The 16216-nt window shown below is 54.4% G+C and overlaps 8 protein-coding genes across 8 annotated transcripts; 4 read left to right on the forward strand and 4 right to left on the reverse strand.

Moving 5' to 3' along the window:
* Positions 1-266: 266 nt before the first annotated feature.
* CH63R_02543 (Cytoplasmic tRNA 2-thiolation protein 2) lies at positions 267-1517 on the forward strand (the record flags this gene model as incomplete). The annotated part of the gene is made up of 2 exons (XM_018297518.1): positions 267-349; positions 416-1517. The coding sequence occupies 2 exons, from the start codon at positions 267-269 to the stop codon at positions 1515-1517; spliced, it is 1185 nt and encodes a 394-aa protein (XP_018162334.1).
* A 213-nt stretch (positions 1518-1730) lies between these two features.
* On the reverse strand, positions 1731-2862 carry CH63R_02544 (Mitochondrial oxaloacetate transporter; the record flags this gene model as incomplete). Its single annotated transcript, XM_018297519.1, has 4 exons — positions 1731-1969; positions 2034-2635; positions 2712-2786; positions 2846-2862. 4 exons carry the CDS (start codon positions 2860-2862, stop codon positions 1731-1733), a joined length of 933 nt encoding a protein of 310 aa, XP_018162335.1.
* Positions 2863-3892: 1030 nt separating this feature from the next.
* On the forward strand, positions 3893-5170 carry CH63R_02545 (WD repeat domain-containing protein; the record flags this gene model as incomplete). The annotated part of the gene is made up of 3 exons (XM_018297520.1): positions 3893-4033; positions 4091-4325; positions 4380-5170. The coding sequence occupies 3 exons, from the start codon at positions 3893-3895 to the stop codon at positions 5168-5170; spliced, it is 1167 nt and encodes a 388-aa protein (XP_018162336.1).
* Positions 5171-5725: 555 nt separating this feature from the next.
* CH63R_02546 (WD domain-containing protein) lies at positions 5726-6291 on the forward strand (the record flags this gene model as incomplete). Its single annotated transcript, XM_018297521.1, has 2 exons — positions 5726-5797; positions 5890-6291. 2 exons carry the CDS (start codon positions 5726-5728, stop codon positions 6289-6291), a joined length of 474 nt encoding a protein of 157 aa, XP_018162337.1.
* Positions 6292-6943: 652 nt separating this feature from the next.
* On the reverse strand, positions 6944-8418 carry CH63R_02547 (Ribonucleoside-diphosphate reductase small subunit; the record flags this gene model as incomplete). The annotated part of the gene is made up of 4 exons (XM_018297522.1): positions 6944-7554; positions 7614-7947; positions 8034-8300; positions 8389-8418. 4 exons carry the CDS (start codon positions 8416-8418, stop codon positions 6944-6946), a joined length of 1242 nt encoding a protein of 413 aa, XP_018162338.1.
* Positions 8419-9835: 1417 nt separating this feature from the next.
* CH63R_02548 (PH domain-containing protein) lies at positions 9836-10817 on the reverse strand (the record flags this gene model as incomplete). Its single annotated transcript, XM_018297523.1, has 3 exons — positions 9836-10376; positions 10462-10676; positions 10743-10817. The coding sequence occupies 3 exons, from the start codon at positions 10815-10817 to the stop codon at positions 9836-9838; spliced, it is 831 nt and encodes a 276-aa protein (XP_018162339.1).
* A 597-nt stretch (positions 10818-11414) lies between these two features.
* CH63R_02549 (uncharacterized protein) lies at positions 11415-11806 on the reverse strand (the record flags this gene model as incomplete). Its single annotated transcript, XM_018297524.1, has 2 exons — positions 11415-11515; positions 11566-11806. The coding sequence occupies 2 exons, from the start codon at positions 11804-11806 to the stop codon at positions 11415-11417; spliced, it is 342 nt and encodes a 113-aa protein (XP_018162340.1).
* A 642-nt stretch (positions 11807-12448) lies between these two features.
* CH63R_02550 (Decapping enzyme dcp2) lies at positions 12449-15178 on the forward strand (the record flags this gene model as incomplete). The annotated part of the gene is made up of 1 exon (XM_018297525.1): positions 12449-15178. One exon carries the CDS (start codon positions 12449-12451, stop codon positions 15176-15178), a length of 2730 nt encoding a protein of 909 aa, XP_018162341.1.
* Positions 15179-16216: the final 1038 nt, after the last annotated feature.

A 16216-nucleotide genomic window follows, 5' to 3' on the forward strand; every position in this document is an offset into this window, starting at 1 on the left:
CAATTGAGTTTGCCCCGAAAAAAATCGTCAGCGCACCAACGAAGGAGTCTGAGTCAACCTGAGTAGCGGAGCCCTGACCCTTTCATCATCAACCACCAACAATATCAACGGTATCCCACTTGAAGTATTCGTACTGCACAGGAAGGAGGGAGAGCATCCAACGACATATGAATATAAGCCAGTTTAACCCGAGTGACGTACACAGCCTTTGAGATTATCAATCACCAACTTTCAACCATCCACCGCTGCGGCCCAACTTGGTGAGAATGAGTAGCAAGACCGAACCTCGTCCCTGTCGGCGATGCAAGACGCCCACTGTCCTGACAGTAAGGAAGGATCCCTTGTGCGAGTGTGTTTCTCCCTCTCTGCCCAGGAGCACCACGTCCACATCCCAGAAAGCTAACTACCCACGCAGGACTTGCTATGAGCAACACATCGCCCAGCGGGTCATCAAGCGCCTCGCTCAGCCATACAAAGATATCAAGGAAAATATAGCCAGCACACCCGACGCGAAGGCAAAGTATCTCCTCGGGCTCTCCTTCGGCGTCTCGTCGGCTTCACTGGTCCAGGTTCTCGATAGGAATCTGCAGGGTCTCAAGGACAAGAACCTACGTGTCGCGTACGAGGTGCACGTCGTCCATATTGATACCGACCTCTTGGGGAATACGCCCACGTCCTCGACCGAAGCCTCAGGGGCAAGCCAAGTACTAGAAAAGTACAAGGAGCAGTTCCCTAACATGTCGATGCAGACCGTGCCGCTGAGCGACGCCCTTGCGCTCGACACGATAGACTGGTCCGTTCTGCCTGCGCTGCAGACGGACCTGGCCCCCGCACTGCAGCTCAAGCGTCTTCTCGAGGCCCTTCCCTCCGTCACGTCGCGGGTAGATATCTCGAGGCTTCTGGTGCGACATCTTCTTTTGTCGTTGGCGCTGAACAGCGGGTGCCACGCGTTGATGCTGGGGTGCACCACGACCGCCCTCGCCGAGCTGACGCTCGCGGAGACGGCCAAGGGACGTGGGTTTGCGGTGCCGTGGCAAGTCAGCGATGGTCCCGTCCCTGTTACGACGTTCTCGAGGCAGAGCACGGAGGGTGAGGTTGCTGAGGCCAAGGAGACGTCGACGATTCCGGTTTATTATCTTCTCCGAGACGTCTTCCGGCGGGAGGTCATCACGTATGCTGGCTTGACCAAGCCGCCTATCAAGGATCTCGTCCAAGATGCCGGGCCGGCCAGCAGCACCATTGTTTCGCACAAGGAGCTTAGCATCGAGGATGTCATGGCACGTTATTTTGAAGAGGTAGAGGAAAGCTATCCGTCCGTCGTCGCCAATGTGGTACGCACGAGCGGCAAGCTTACGCGTGAGAACGACGGCGACGCATGTGCTGTCTGTGGCATGGACATGGATGCACAGGGAGATGCCAGGTGGAAAGGCGAGATTGGAGAGGACCCCGATGACGACAGGAGAAAGCAGACTGCAGGACGTCTATGTTACGGGTGTGAACGGTCTATATATGGATAGATCAGATAGAGACACATGCTCAATCGTCACTTTACAACGTGGGACGTCAACTTGTGTACTGCCCCATCTCTTCTTATACCCCTCCCTATGCGTCCTCGGCGAGCTGAACCATGACTATAATATGCCCCCCCAACCTACCCAGCTTGTTTTACTTCTTTTAAACTCCAGACATGCAAGGAACGCTGATACGATAAATACAAGATCGGATGACGATCATGGATTTTGGAGGGCGGCCGTCGGCAGGATGCGGTCCTCGAGCCTCCTCATCAGCTTGTTGGTTTGCTCTGCCAGGGTGAGGGTCAGGATGGTGTGGGGAAGGATTCTGGCCAGGTGAGGCAGAAAACCCTTGTAGATGGCCAAGAATCCCTCGGTGCGGACCGTCTTGGCGAGGCAGTCGAAGACGCCCTTGTAGAGATTTCCGTTTTGGTTGTAAAGACGGGACATGATGGTGTCTACCAGGGATGTTAACATGCAAACCGGGGGGGAAAAAGACTGGCATCTACAAAGGGACCTTACCAGGGGGGTGCATCACACAGCAAACAACGAAGCCGCTGACGGTGCTGCTAGCAAGGTGCAGAGGAAGGCCCTCCTCCATACCCAAATGACGAACCAGTCTCCGCTTGGCGAAGAAGTAGGTAGGCAGCTGCACGGAGCTTCCGAAGCCTGTTCTGATCATAGCCGCGCCCACGCCACGGTAAAGTCCACGGATGCCTTCCGAGCCGTAGATCGTGGTCATCCCGTTCCAGGCATTACGATAGTTGTGTTGGGTGCCGGTGGGCATGAAGGGGGAGTAGCTCTGTAACCGGGTCTTGACGAGGAAGAAAGGGCTGCCGGCCGCGGCACCCATAATCCCGGATCCGGCGCCGCAGGCCATGTTGACGCCCAGGCTCTGGGTCTTGCTGTCGTTGAAGACGAGGGTCGTCAGGGTTTCACGCATCGGTTCGTAGAAACCCAGACGGCAGCCGTTAAGCAGAACCTGATAGATGTAGGCGCAGCCGATACCGCGGTAGATGCCCTTGACACCCTCATTCCGCACGATGACCGAGACGCCCTGGAGAGGTCCTCTGTACTGGTGCGGCTGGTGTCCCTTGTCCTTCAACTCTCCTTGCAATTGCATTCTGCACACGTCGAAGATTTGGTCAGCGCATTGTCGGCGACAGGAAGCAGGGGGCGACGAGCGTTGCTCAGACGCACCGAATCTTGACAGTCTCGAAGGGATGTGTGGCTGTTACGGCGCCGCAGGCGGCAATGCCGCCGGCGATGAAGGCGCTGTTGCGATCGTTAGCCTTGTGGGTTTTGCGAATACCGGTCTGCGCGCCGTAACTTACCCCAGGGTTGTTGACATTGTGTCAACAAATATTGCCGCAGCAGAGATAAGCGTAAAAGGGTATCTATTAGTGAAGTATGCGGCCGGTGTAGGTATTGCGGTTCGAGTTGCAATCGGGAATTGTGGAAGTTGAAGAGAAAAGAGTGACGGCGCGATCTCGGAATCCTAGGGCCTAGATGACGGAATAGCTCGGGTCAGCAACGAGAACATCGCGGCCAAGAAGAATATCGGTCTGTTGCTCTGAGTCTTACATGATCGAGCATACGGTCAAGAATCGCAGTAGCCGTAAGGAGCGCAGCTCTGGATCTAGAGTCGGCGATGTGAGATGATGCGGGCTGAGGTGCGCCAGGCCAAGGGGACGCGACTGATTGACTCTTTTTCGGGAGCAGGTATCTCAGTAAGCTCCGCGCGCGGAAGGGAAATTGGGATTTTTCTTGCTCAGAGTCAGTACGGCCGTGGATAGCCATTGCCGATCCCGGCGTTTGCGGTGCCAGTTGCAGGGTTCGCGGGCTCCAGCGGCCTGAATCGGTACCCCGGACCATGGCGTGCCTGGCGAAGACTGGGGGGAGGGCGTCGATTTAGCTGACCCACTGCCCGTGAGCCAGTTTACAACTCCGGTGTCAGCCGCCATCGGCGAGGCTGCCAGCTGTGTGGGCCACGGGCGTTGGGCCGGCGTGGCTTGTGTCAGCGACTTGAGAAATCGGAATGATGTGGCGCAGTTAGCTCCCTCTCATTCCCCTGCCCCCGCCAGGAAGCTGACGGAGCTTTCAGATTTCAGTCTGTCACATCCTGAGAGAGGGATCCCGCGAAGTACAACTTACCATCGCGACCACTTCACGACTCCCCACCATCCGAGAAGCTTAGAAGATTAAGCCGGATCATATCTGATCCAAGCGCGATCTCCGAAGCCGTCCATTGCGATTGTTTTACTCGTCGTCTATAAGTCAAGCGGAGCTCGAACCGACTCCGCGTTGCGACGCAAGCAACTGGAGTGGGTTGTTCGACCACCTGAAACGGGAAGGCTATCCGCGCTTCCCACACAGCCGCAATGGCTTCAACACCTATGGACCTCGACCATCGCGAATCGACTCCAGCTAATAACGGAACCTCTCTCAACATCACCCGCTCACTGGCAGGCAACAACACTACACAACTGAGTGAGACTATCTCAACATTTCGCCCGACAAAAGTAGGGGGACACTTGCAATCGTTCTCTCTGGATAAGACTATTCTGACTATGATGTAGCTGTTCAAGAGAGACGACATCAAGGATGGCCGCCCGCAGCCCCACGTACTGTCCCTCGACTTTGACGACCCGGGCGAGCTTCTCATGACCTCCGAAAGCGACGAGACCATTCAAATCTACAACGTCAAGGAAGGCCGGCATGACAAGAGTCTACTTAGTAAGAAGTATGGCGTTAAGTTGGCCCGGTTTACACATACTAGCTCTAGCATCATTTACGCAAGTACGAAACAGAACGGTCAGTAACGTCCGAGACATGGAGTCGCTAAGCGATTGCTGATGTAGATCATAGACCAGATTCGATACCTGGCGACGCACGACAACTCCTTCATCCGATACTTCGAGGGCCACGAGAAGAGCGTCACAGATATTGCTATCCATCCAGGAGCGGATAACTTCATCTCCTGCAGTCAGGACAATACTGTGCGTCTCTGGAACATCTCGACAAAGCAATGGTGCGGTCAGCTGATCATCAACTCACCGTACCTCGCTGCATACGATCCTTCCGGTCAAATCTTTGCAGTTGCTTCTCCTAGCAGCGGCAGCGTTTTGCTGTATGACTGCCGCAACTACGATAAGGCGCCATTCGCGACATTCGATATCGTGGAGGTCGGACGGCACGTGGACCCCCAGTTCGTCGTCAGGGGCTGGACGAAATTGGAGTTCTCAAACGATGGGAAGCATATTCTTGTCGGTACACGCGGCAACGGCCACTTCCTGTTGGACGCCTTTGACGGAAGTTTGAAGGCGTACCTGCGCAAGCCCGAGGGTGGGACTCGGCGCTTGGCTACGGGCGAGACGGCTACGATCAACGGGGCGCCGAGAATAGAGCAGCCGACGGTGGAGAGCAGCGGAGATTGCTGCTTCTCCGTAGACGGCCGCTACGTCCTAAGCGGTTCCAAGAAGGACGTGCTGGTCTGGGACATTCTGACGCCCCCGCAGAACGACACAAAAACTCTCAACCCGACCTGGACATTGGAGGACAAGCGGGAGGCCGCCGTATTGGCCTTCAATCCGCGCTTCAATTTCTTCGCCACTGCCGACCAGGAAGTCCTGTTCTGGGTGCCTGATCCTCTTGCTTGAAGGTGGTGGTTAGGAAGGTTGAAAAAGTTGTCTAAGAGCTGTAAAAGGGGGTTGGTAGAGTCAATTTCTTTTTTCTTCGGAGTCCAGGATACAAGATACCCAATCCGTGTAGAAGCCCGTGTAAACGATCAATAATCACATCAATAAATTGGAGTACGCGTGCAAGGCAACTGTGGGAAGGTAACTATTTCAAGTGTCTCCAGTGAATCGTGTTGAGTGTGCGACTAAGAGACGCCCCTCATCGCATCCCATGGACCCGGCTCCAAGGCACCCTAAGGTAGGTTCGGCCGAACCCCACCAAAATTGCATCCTCCACCGACAAGGCCACCACCACCACCTGGCTACCTTTAGGACGCCGAACGTCACCTCCCGACCAACCACCGTAACGCTGAACACACACCCCTTGCGAACACTCACCGGCCTTGTCCAGAAGGAACCGCGCTTCCCTCGAGACTCTCATCACACTAGACCGACGAACACCAGCGATAGCTGCGCGCGCCCCTACAAATACCGACCTGCAGCGCAAGGCTGCGGCCGCCCCCCGCACCATTCACAATGCCGACCTACAAGACGAGCCAGGAATGGCTGGAGCAGTCCTCCCTCCTCCTCCAAGCCCGCCCAGCAACCGTGAGTCTCCCTCCTATCCTGTCTGCTCCTCTCCATCGAGCCCAAGGCCACTCGGTTGACCAGCGGCAATGAGCGCGTCTCCTCTCCAACAGACCAGAATCACAACGAAATACTCGATTAAACCTGTCAAGCCGCGAAAGTCTAAGACCCCGACGGAGGATGCTACCACGACCGAAGACGCCCCCATGACGGACGCCAAACCGCCACGGGGATCCCTTGTCCTCAAGACCTTCGATCCGGTCAGCGGCGTCACGCTCAAGTACCGCACCACCAAGGCCGCCGAGGTCTCCCGCCTCATTACCTGCCTCGGCACCCTGAGCCGCACCATGTCGACCTCCAAGGCGCCTGTCGAGGTCAAGGACGAGCCGATGGCGGATTCTGCTGGCGCCCCCGTGGCTGGAGAAGATACCCCTGTTGGTGCTTCTGCTGGTGCGCCGACGCCGGCTGGTGCCGGTGGCGGTGGTGGAAAGAAGAAGAAGAAGGGCAAGAAATGAGAATGTTATGTTGGGGACTCTTAGATGTGCCATTGGAGGGGGGGGGGGGGAGCAGTTTACCTCTAAAGAGGAATAGTCGAAATATCCTTCACACTTCAGGAGAGCCCCGATCGATTGATGCGTGGATGTTAGGTGTGTTAACATCAGTGAATAAAATAGGCATAAGGCAGTCTGCTAGTCAGTAGCAGAGCTTGCGCCTTAAAACGTCACATAGGGTTCAATCTTTTTTATACAGACCATAGATTGATGATCAAAGATAACATCTACTGTCTCAAAGACACAGTTGAAGCGGTTTGTCAATCTACATTCACGTATCAGACCGAAAAGGGTGGGGGACGGTTGTCTAGTTCATGTCATGCGATTGCTCTAAAATCAAGGTTACTGAACAACATTATCCATCAAAGACATTCCTGTCCTACTTTCCATGGTCATCCAATCGACCAGCCTATGGGAGCATCCAACTCCCTGTAGAATGATACCCCGCCAACGCCACGTATATACAACAAAACAACTCTTGAGCCCAAACTAGCTTGAGGGGCGATTGAGGGGTTGGGAGGGTGAAAGAGACGCGCTGGCAAAACACCATGCGCATGGAAATGTACAAGGGGTATATGGGGGAAAGAACAGGACAGAAACTTCGGACGCTCATGATCTAAAAGTCCTCATCGAACACGAAGTCACCACCGTTCTCTCCCTTACCCTCAGTAGGCTCTTCTTGCGCCTTCTTGGTGCTGTTCATGACACCGGCCTTCTGGTAGTCAGCAACACGCTTCTCAAAGAAGTTGGTCTTGCCGCCCAGGGAGATGTTCTCCATGAAGTCGAAGGGGTTGGAAGACTTGTAGACCTTGTCGTTGCCAAGAGCAACCAGAAGGCGGTCGGCGACGAACTCAATGTACTGCTTCATCAAGTTGGAGTTCATGCCAAGCAGGGCACAAGGCAAGGCTTCAGTCAGGAACTCCTGCTCGATCTTGACCGCATCGACGATGATGTCCTCAATGACCTGCTTGCTGGGGCGGTTCTTGAGATGGGAGTACAGCAGGCAGGCGAAGTCGGTGTGGAGTCCCTCATCACGAGAGATGAGCTCGTTGGAGAAGGTCAGGCCGGGCATGAGACCACGCTTCTTGAGCCAGAAGATGGACGCGAAGGCACCGCTGAAGAAGATACCCTCAACGGCGGCGAAAGCGACCAGACGCTGGGCGAATGAAGATTTCTCATCGTTAATCCACTTGAGAGCCCAGTCGGCCTTTTTACGAATACAGGGAACTGTCACGGTTTGTCAGTCGCGTGTTCAATCGGGTGCATGGCATGATGGGTTGACATACTGGTGTCAATGGCGTTGAAGAGGTACGTGCGCTGAGCAGGCTCCTTGATGTAGGTGTCGATGAGCAGGGAGTAGGTCTCGGAGTGAATGTTCTCCATCATGATCTGGAAGCCGTAAAAGCATCTGGCCTCGGGAACCTGTACTTCGCCGCTGAAGCGCTCAACCAGGTTCTCGTTGACGATGCCATCGGAGGCGGCGAAGAAGGCGAGAATGTGCGAGATGAAGTACTTCTCATCCTCGTTGATCTTGTTGTTCCAGTCATGGAGATCCTTTGACAGATCAATTTCCTCGGCTGTCCAAAAAGAGGCCTCAGCCTTCTTGTACATCTGCCAGATCTATGCGTAACATGAGAAGTCAATTCAAGTTCACACGTGCAACAACCACTTTACGCGTCAGTGACGCGTTGGAATATGCAACATACCTCGTGGTACTTGATGGGGAAGAGGACGAAGCGCTGGCCATTCTCCTGGAGCAGAGGCTCGTCGAGCTCTTGTTCCTTGATACTGGGGGCAACGGCAGGCTTTGTTTGTTGCTTTGCAACCTCCTGGGTGGGCTTGGTCTGCTTGTCGGTGTTTTCGGTTGCGGTGGCAACGTCGGAAGCGAGGGGCTGGTTCTCCTTGTCGGCAGCGTTGAAGTTAAGCTTCTTGATGGGGGATTCCATTTTGAAAGAGTCGAGGGCGGCAGCAGCCTGAAGAATGTCATATGTTAGCAATTGCATTCGTGGAACGCGTTTCTCATGAGACGCGGCCGGGATACGGCACCGGCGGGCAACATACCTGCTTGGACGGTGTGACTTCGACAGACATCGTAAGAGTGTTGTGTGTGAAAGAGAAAGAGCAGGAAAAAGACTCTCGAATGTTGGATTGGAAGGGAAGAAAGAGACTGATCGAGTATTTGTTGGGATACCACGAGTCTGTCGTGGTTGTAGGTTTGTGGTTGTTGTCTTCTGGTTGAGAGTGAAGGGTGAGTGGGAGAACCGCAATGGAAAGGCAGAAGCTTTTGTACCAGGTAAGAGCGCTCTCACGTCTCACGCTGTGGGACGCGTAGCAGGGGGGTCCGCGTTTGCTCTGCACTGAACCACGCGCCGTCTCCCAGGCTCGATTGCTCTGCCCCACTTAAAAGCGCGTCTTTGCCGCACCAGGGGGGCCATACCCCCCCACCGCCATCACCGGCGCGTTTCGCTCCATTGCTAAAGTGCCAGTGTGCCAAATTGGAAGTCATCTTGTCTCGCTTCTTTCCTTTCCACTTCCGGACCTTGCAAAAACTGCGGCCCAAAATGGGACAGGCCGGGCAAGCTACGCAGGCCCAGCCCTCTTTTTTCTTCAAAGTTCCTCATTATTTGTAAGGATGAGATGAGCTACAACGCCGAAATGGCCGCTTGCGCTCCACCCCCGGCACGCCAGCCAGGCAACACGATGTCATGACCCGGTAACCAAGAGCGAAAAAGCTGTTTGATCGCCCAACTGCCCCGAGACCTCGAGAGCTTCGGCCGAGCTTGACGCGTCTCCCCCCGTTCCAGCTTCGGGTCGTGCTAAGTCTATGCAGTACTGAACTGCGCACAGTTCTTTGTCTCGGCGTTACGACTCGACGCGTTCCCCTGCTCCCCTGTCATCCCCTGTTTATCAGATCAGATCAGATAAAACTGAATACGTCCAAGCTCCGACTTTGCGGAACCCGAGTGGCTCTCCCAAGACCTCATAGCCTAGCAATCTCGTCTAAGCATCGACAAATCCTGACTGGGTAATGTGTGTATGACTCTGCGCTGCGGGACTATGTGTTGAGCGGATTTCCGTAATTACCATCATCAGCTTGATCAGCATGTACCGCCTGGCACGGACAACGATTACCGGCTTCGATGCTCGGCTTCAAACTGTCTATGTGTCACAAATACGTCAAGACCATTCGTGCATATGTTCCATTAATCATCTTCTAGTGCAGCTAATGCAGAGTGGGTATGTCAAAGAAAGGGCATCTTGTCGTCTTCATACTCAAGCATCCACCCTTCCCCCAAGGCATCAGACGTGTTTGTGAATGAACTTTCCCAGAACGCCCGGCTCTTTGACCATTGTGCTCAACAAACAAATACCAAGGGAATAATGAAATATCGTATCGGCGGGAGGCCTGGCAAAGAAACTCTGCCCGAATCAAGCCTCTCATCATCATCATCATCATCATCATCATCATCCTGTCTCGTTTCCGACTTCGAGACACTTATGAATGAACCTATCGCCGCAATTGCCGGGCTGGCCTGTCCCTGGGCTCGCGAGCAGACTCCACATCATTAACTCTCGATCGACCAAATCCAAACCAGCCTCGCCCACCACCAGTCGGCTGTTCCTCTCTTACAGCAGCGCTGGCTGGAGGCGCCGGGGGGCGTCCAGTGGACGAGTTCTGGTGGCTCGACGACATGTGTCCGTTGCGAGATGGCTCCCGACTGACATACTCGGGCGGTGTACGGTCTCCTTGCAGGCGATCCCACTCTTCCGCATCGCTTGGATCAACTGCTGGTATAGGTGCTCCGCTGCGACGCAGGTTCTTCTTTCCCTTCTCACGAAGATACTCTTCGAGGACAATGGCGTTTTTGGTGTTGGCGCGGAAAGCAGCATCGGCGATATCTCCCACAAAGGGCACAAGACCGATGAAGAAGTCAACGATGATGTTCAACATCATCTTGGATTTAACCGAATTCGGTAGTCCACCTTCGACCTTGGAGCAAGTTCTGAACACCATCATGGCCATGAAGGCATCGAGCACATCGCCAACACTAAAACAGAATGCGTCGTCAGTAAATTTCGAAATGCCGAATGGGGAATGTGGGGTGGGCAATGGTGACAGGGGAATGTACTCACGCAGGAATCAGACCGATGACGCTGCCCCAACCAAATTTAACACCGCAACAGGTGAACAACGACTGATCGAGTCGGTAGGCTCGACGCTTGACCTTTGTCAAGACCTCTCCGTCTTGCTTGGAGATTCCTGGAGGCAGTGCCTTTCTGCGTTTCTTGACTTTGCCAGTAGGGGTGCCATCAAGCCTGGTGGCAGGGACGGTTTCAAAGTAGGGGTCCTATGATGGGGTCAGTCGTCAGGATTACTGAAAACACGAACGCATCGTTCAAATGCAACAACGTACCTCGCGGCCAAAGTTGTTTTCGACCTTTTCAGCCAGAATCTTCTTGCTGATCCACTTCGCAATAAGACCCGCCATGTTTGCGGCGATGTCGTCGATGCAACGGTGAAATATTGGATTGCAGGTCAGTACCGCGGTCCAAGACTGAATGCGCAGCTCGTTTAGTTGAGTGGCGCACGGAGCCGGAGAGAAACGGTCTCTTTGTTGTACTGACGGAGAGCTCTGCTTACTCTGCTGGATAGCAGAGCGCTCGTTGACGTTTGTTTAATAATAAAAAAGTGCCGGTGTATCCAAGTAGGCTAAGAGTTACGCCCCGTAGTCATTGGAGCAAGGCAACTGTTGGCAATAGTTCTGGACGTAAACTGTGGCAGAGAGATCAAGAGCTTCCAAGCCGGCAGCGGCAACTGAACGAGGAAATGTCTGGAACATATAAGTATCGAGGAAAACAGACCAGCAGCTATGCAGGGTCCGAGCCACACACATGAAAGTTGCCTCTTTCCCTACGTAAGAAACAGCAGGCCCCGAGCTGGGCCATCTGCAAGCCCGATGCCCAGAATTCCTGTTTTGGCCAGTCCGCGACCATGATGTAATCCTGTCGGTCACTGCACACCAATGCACTCTACTCATTCCGAGAGGCCTCTTCAGTGGGGCTCTGACAGGCTAGAACGCTGCGTTTCACATCATGCTGCAGCGGACAGGTGACTGGGCTCCAATGGGCGTGCAAGACCGACGGGCTTCAATGGCCTGGACATCACCTAACAGCAGCATTGAACCCGCTGGGACATAGTTTAGCAGCGTTAACAATAACACTATTCTAGCCACGTACGTGTGGCGAGTGATCTGCACAGCCTCTGCGTGGCTGAGCCTTTTCTCGACCTCTCGGGTAAATTCCAGCTAGGGAAGAACGGGGAAGTAAATGAGAAAAGATTGAGGGAACTTGCCTGTTGAGCTGTATGCTTCGCACCTCCCAATGCAGAGGCTTCAAAGCTGACAGGGACTGGTCGAGACCGGATGGATACGACCTGGTGTCCTGATGACAAGCTGGAGATGGGCTGTGCCACGACCATTTCGAAGCGAGCTCTATGCGCACTGTACGCTTCTGCGCTAGGGCAAAATCTTAGACAGTGTATTATTGGTTTTTTACTGAGCTGAGAATATGGCCAATCATGGTCTTTGTTGCACCTGCCCGCCACACAACATCTGCCACGTCCGTCCCACCTCCCATCCCCTCCCCCTGGAAGCTTCCGAAGCCGACCGTGGCCTCCATGATAGCTAGCTGCCTTGTCCGCTATCGTCAAGCCCATAATGCATTGCGTCTGCTTTTCAGCCCTCCACCAAACCACCAAACCACCACCATCCCGAGAGGCCGCTCGTGAATGTGTTCGCTTCCAACCACCACCAAGATAAACGAAAAGCTCTGACGCCTCAGCCACGCTTGAACCGCCACTTCTCCAATCCAACCCACTGGACTGCCCGCCGTTCCCGATTCTGTTGTGTCAGGCGCATTCTGGTCGCACCGGGACCTTCGAGCCTGATCGAACCCAAACCTCTTACTCCGTATCATGCCATCGCCGCTTCGCGCCTTGGACTCAACTCATACTTGCCGTCAGGACCTTCTTCCCGCCGTCACTGCATTGCCAGGAACAGGCGACTAAATCACATACACGACATACCAGGTCCGGGGGACATGTTGTTAGCCATCACCCAAAATGGCCGAAGAAAAGATGCAGCTCGAGGATTGTTGGTTGCCCCACACCCCAGACGACTTAGGCGGCATCAAGTATCAGCCTTGCGTTCTCTCGTCTTTTTGTCGATTTGCAGTATGGCTAACACAATCGATAGGGTTGGACGATCTATGTGTCCGATTCATCATCAACCTGCCTGAAGAAGATCTTTCGTCCGTTGCACGCATTTGCTTCCAGATAGAAGAGGCACAATGGTTCTACGAAGACTTCGTCCGACCGCTCGATCCCACGCTTCCCTCCATGACCCTTAGAAGTTTTAGTCTTCGCATCTTCCAGCATTGTCCGTTGTTGGCACCGTTCTCTGTCGAGAATCACACAAAGGCTTTCGAAGAGTTCTTGCAATATAAGACGAGAGTTCCTGTGAGGGGAGCCATCCTACTTAATGAGGCGATGGACTCGACCATCCTAGTCAAAGGCTGGAAGAAGGGTGCAAACTGGAGTTTCCCCCGTGGAAAGATCAACAAGGACGAAGACGATCTCGAATGCGCTGTTCGCGAGGTTTACGAGGAGACCGGTTACGACCTGCATGCTGCTGGTTTGGTTCCCGAGAACCGAGATGATGTCAAATATATCGAAGTCACCATGAGAGAGCAACAGCTGAGGCTCTACGTGTTCCGCGACGTGCCAATGGATACCCACTTTCAGCCGCGGACGAGGAAAGAGATCAGTAAGATTCAGTGGTACAAGCTCTCGGAGCTCCCTGCATTTCGAAAGAAGGGCAACCAGCCCCAGAACGACGCTGCTGCAGCTGCCAACGCCAACAAGTTCTACATGGTGGCCCCATTTCTGGTCCCTCTCAAGAAATGGGTTGTACAACAGAAGCGGAAGGATGCTGTCAAGGCTGCCAACGAGGCACATTTCAACCCCTACTCCCTCCATGAAGAGCCTCTCACTGAGGACGATGTCTGGCAGACGGAGCCTGCCACCGATGTTTCGAACCGAACACCTGGCCTAGATACCCTTGAGGGGGCAACGCAGGAATTGCAACGTCTTTTAAAGGTCAAGCCAACAGCCGCGCAGGCAACTTCGAAACCTGCGTCCCCGGATGTTGGCTCGGACAAGGGCGCATCATTGCTCGCCATTCTGCAGGCCAAGAATCAGGCCGCTGCTCAAGGAATCCCCATCACTCAACTTCCGCATACACCCCTCGATCATACCATCAGAGAGGCTCCGCTACCGCACAGCCCTCACGGCCAACACCATCCCCAGCAACGGGCGCCGCTTGCAAGCTATCAAGCTCCACCTGAATTTCCCGTTGTGCCAGACGGAACACCGCAGTCATGGGCGTTTAATCAATCTGGCAATTCCGGCCCGGTTCCCCCTCAGGCTGGGCATCACGATCAGTCGATGATGGGCGGTCCTTCGTACGTGCCACATCCGCCACTAAGGCATCCGCAGCCTCTGCCTCCTCAGGTTCAGCAGACGCTCTTGGCCAGAGGTGGATTCCCCGATACCACCCCGCCACCGCCCCCTAAGCATGCTCAGGGAACCGTCAACCAGCCCATGGCCAATGCCCAGTTTCCGCAGGTGCACTTTCAGCAGCAAACCCAGAATATCTTGTATCGAAACAAGCTGCCTAGTGCTCAACTGTCCAATCACTCGATGGCACTATTGGGGGTTCTCAAGTCGGACACAAAAACAGACAACCCAGACAGAGCATATCAAACCGGCTCCCAGCCGTTTGCGCCTACGCCTTCGGGCCATGATCAGCCATTCGATGGCATTCAGGGGCACGGAGGCGTTTCGGCGTACGTTCAACCGCCGGTTTCGAATGTGGGCGAACAACATCAAGTAAATCCGGCTGTAAACTCGCGCTCTCAGCAACCAGGCGACCCCCTACATCGGTCGACACTTTTGCAGATGTTCAAGAAGCCTGAAATTCACTCGCCGCCCACGAACCAGCCCGCCGAGCTACCTGCGAATACTGCAAGTGCTACTCTGATGAAGGGATTATCAACAGTCAAGGCTACCAACCAGGGCACTCACAGCCCTATTTTTCAGGGCCGTGTGGCTCAGCCGGTCTCCAGCAGTCCTCTGAGTAGACCCCCTCAGGGCGTGTCGGATGTCAGCTCTCAAGTTAACATCCAATCTCTCTCCCTTCAACCCCAAGGTGGGAGACGCGAGCACCAAAGCCCTCAAACCATCACGGGATATAACTCGAGAGCAGCAGAAAACAGAGTTTCATCGCATCAAGGCACGTATAGCCACCCTGCCGTGTACAACAACAAGTCGCCACAAATGTTTTCCAGTCAAACTCGTGAACGAGGTGAAAACCTCAACAAGCCGGGCGGACCTAGAGCACCTGCTATAGCCTCGATACTTGGTGCTGCCGGTGCTGATAAGCCATCTAGCCTGGCCAGCCCTCCAGCGGCGTCAGCCCTTCCGGCACCTGGTGCTCTGCAGCAGAAGTCACAGATGTCGACAGAGCAGAGGCAGAAGCTTCTCTCGCTTTTCGGCAAGCCTCAATCGCCAAGTCCTGGGCCTGTATTCGATCTAGATGACAAGGGAAAGACCAGGGAAATGGCAGCACCTGACGGGAGCAAGCGGTCGCGAGTAGCGTCCCTTGCCTCTGCAAGCGGGCAGGGTGCTCCGGAGGGCTTGTCTGAGTCACGGCGCGGCAGCCAGACCCCGATTTCTCCAGCAGATCGGAGTTTCTTGCTTGGGTATCTGGCATCAGTGGCAAACGCGAAATAGAGTTGTTTGGGTTGTTTGAATGACGATGGGGCAGCCAGGCGTGGTGACGGTTTTCTAGTCCATCGCGAGGTTTTCCCGGAGTATGTGCTTATCTAGGAGGTCGTATCTTTGCTTTTTGGTGTTGCATCGCGACGGACTCATGGATTTGACAACGCGCCTGCGTTGGCAGATCAGTGCTTGGGGGAGAGGGCAAAGGTGCAAGGTGGAATGTTCAGCAGGAGATATTATACCCTGGGATGTACCTAGCCTTCCAATTTCGCCAATCTTGCTACAGTCGTTGGGATCAAAAGGTTTCAAGTGGACGAGCGCATATGCCTCTTGTGGTACAACTTACCTTGGGGTCTGGGAAATGCTGTTATTGAGGTGGTAACACAAACACATACAATACACGTTGTGTCACGAGCTCCGCCCCCGCGTAATACCATGTGCTTGCTTCCTGCCGCCCTTCCTGCCCCGCGTGGTGGTCTGACATTTGTCGGTGGCCTGCACCGGTCGGTATGCCACGCAGAGCTGTTTTAAAGACACCAGGAGGACTCTCTTTCGGTAAGGCCTTCCCATAGGTCGCTTGACGGTGCGTGGGGGATGGTTCTTTCCAAGCCCATGATTTTTGTCCATCTCGCTCCCCCTACTAGAGTTGACACGAGGCACGCGACAAGGGACGTTAGAGCTGGAGCAAAAAGGCCTGCTTTGTGGTCCATGGGTGTGGTACTCCGAGCTGAAGTTGGTTTGCGTCATGCGGCCTGCGACGACGGCGTGTATGCGGCGATCGACTCTTTTGGATGGAAAAAACAAATTTTGAAATTTGTTTTTAGTACGTTATCTTTTTCCACCTTTCATTCTTGGCGCGTTTCGTTCCTCTTTGGGCCATTGGATGTCGAGTCGGGCGTGCAGGCTGACGAAAGTTAGGGGCCGGATCGACCTGCTTGTCACCGCGGGCGCTATGGACAGCTTCAGCAGCGTGGATAGCGTAACCGACACGGGAGTGAGACCGGGTCACGGCCATCAATCTCACTGTCCCCGTCAGAATGATTAGGGCTG

Source organism: Colletotrichum higginsianum, chromosome 2 (genome assembly GCF_001672515.1).
Source record: "Colletotrichum higginsianum IMI 349063 chromosome 2, whole genome shotgun sequence".
Lineage (NCBI taxonomy): Eukaryota > Fungi > Ascomycota > Sordariomycetes > Glomerellales > Glomerellaceae > Colletotrichum > Colletotrichum higginsianum.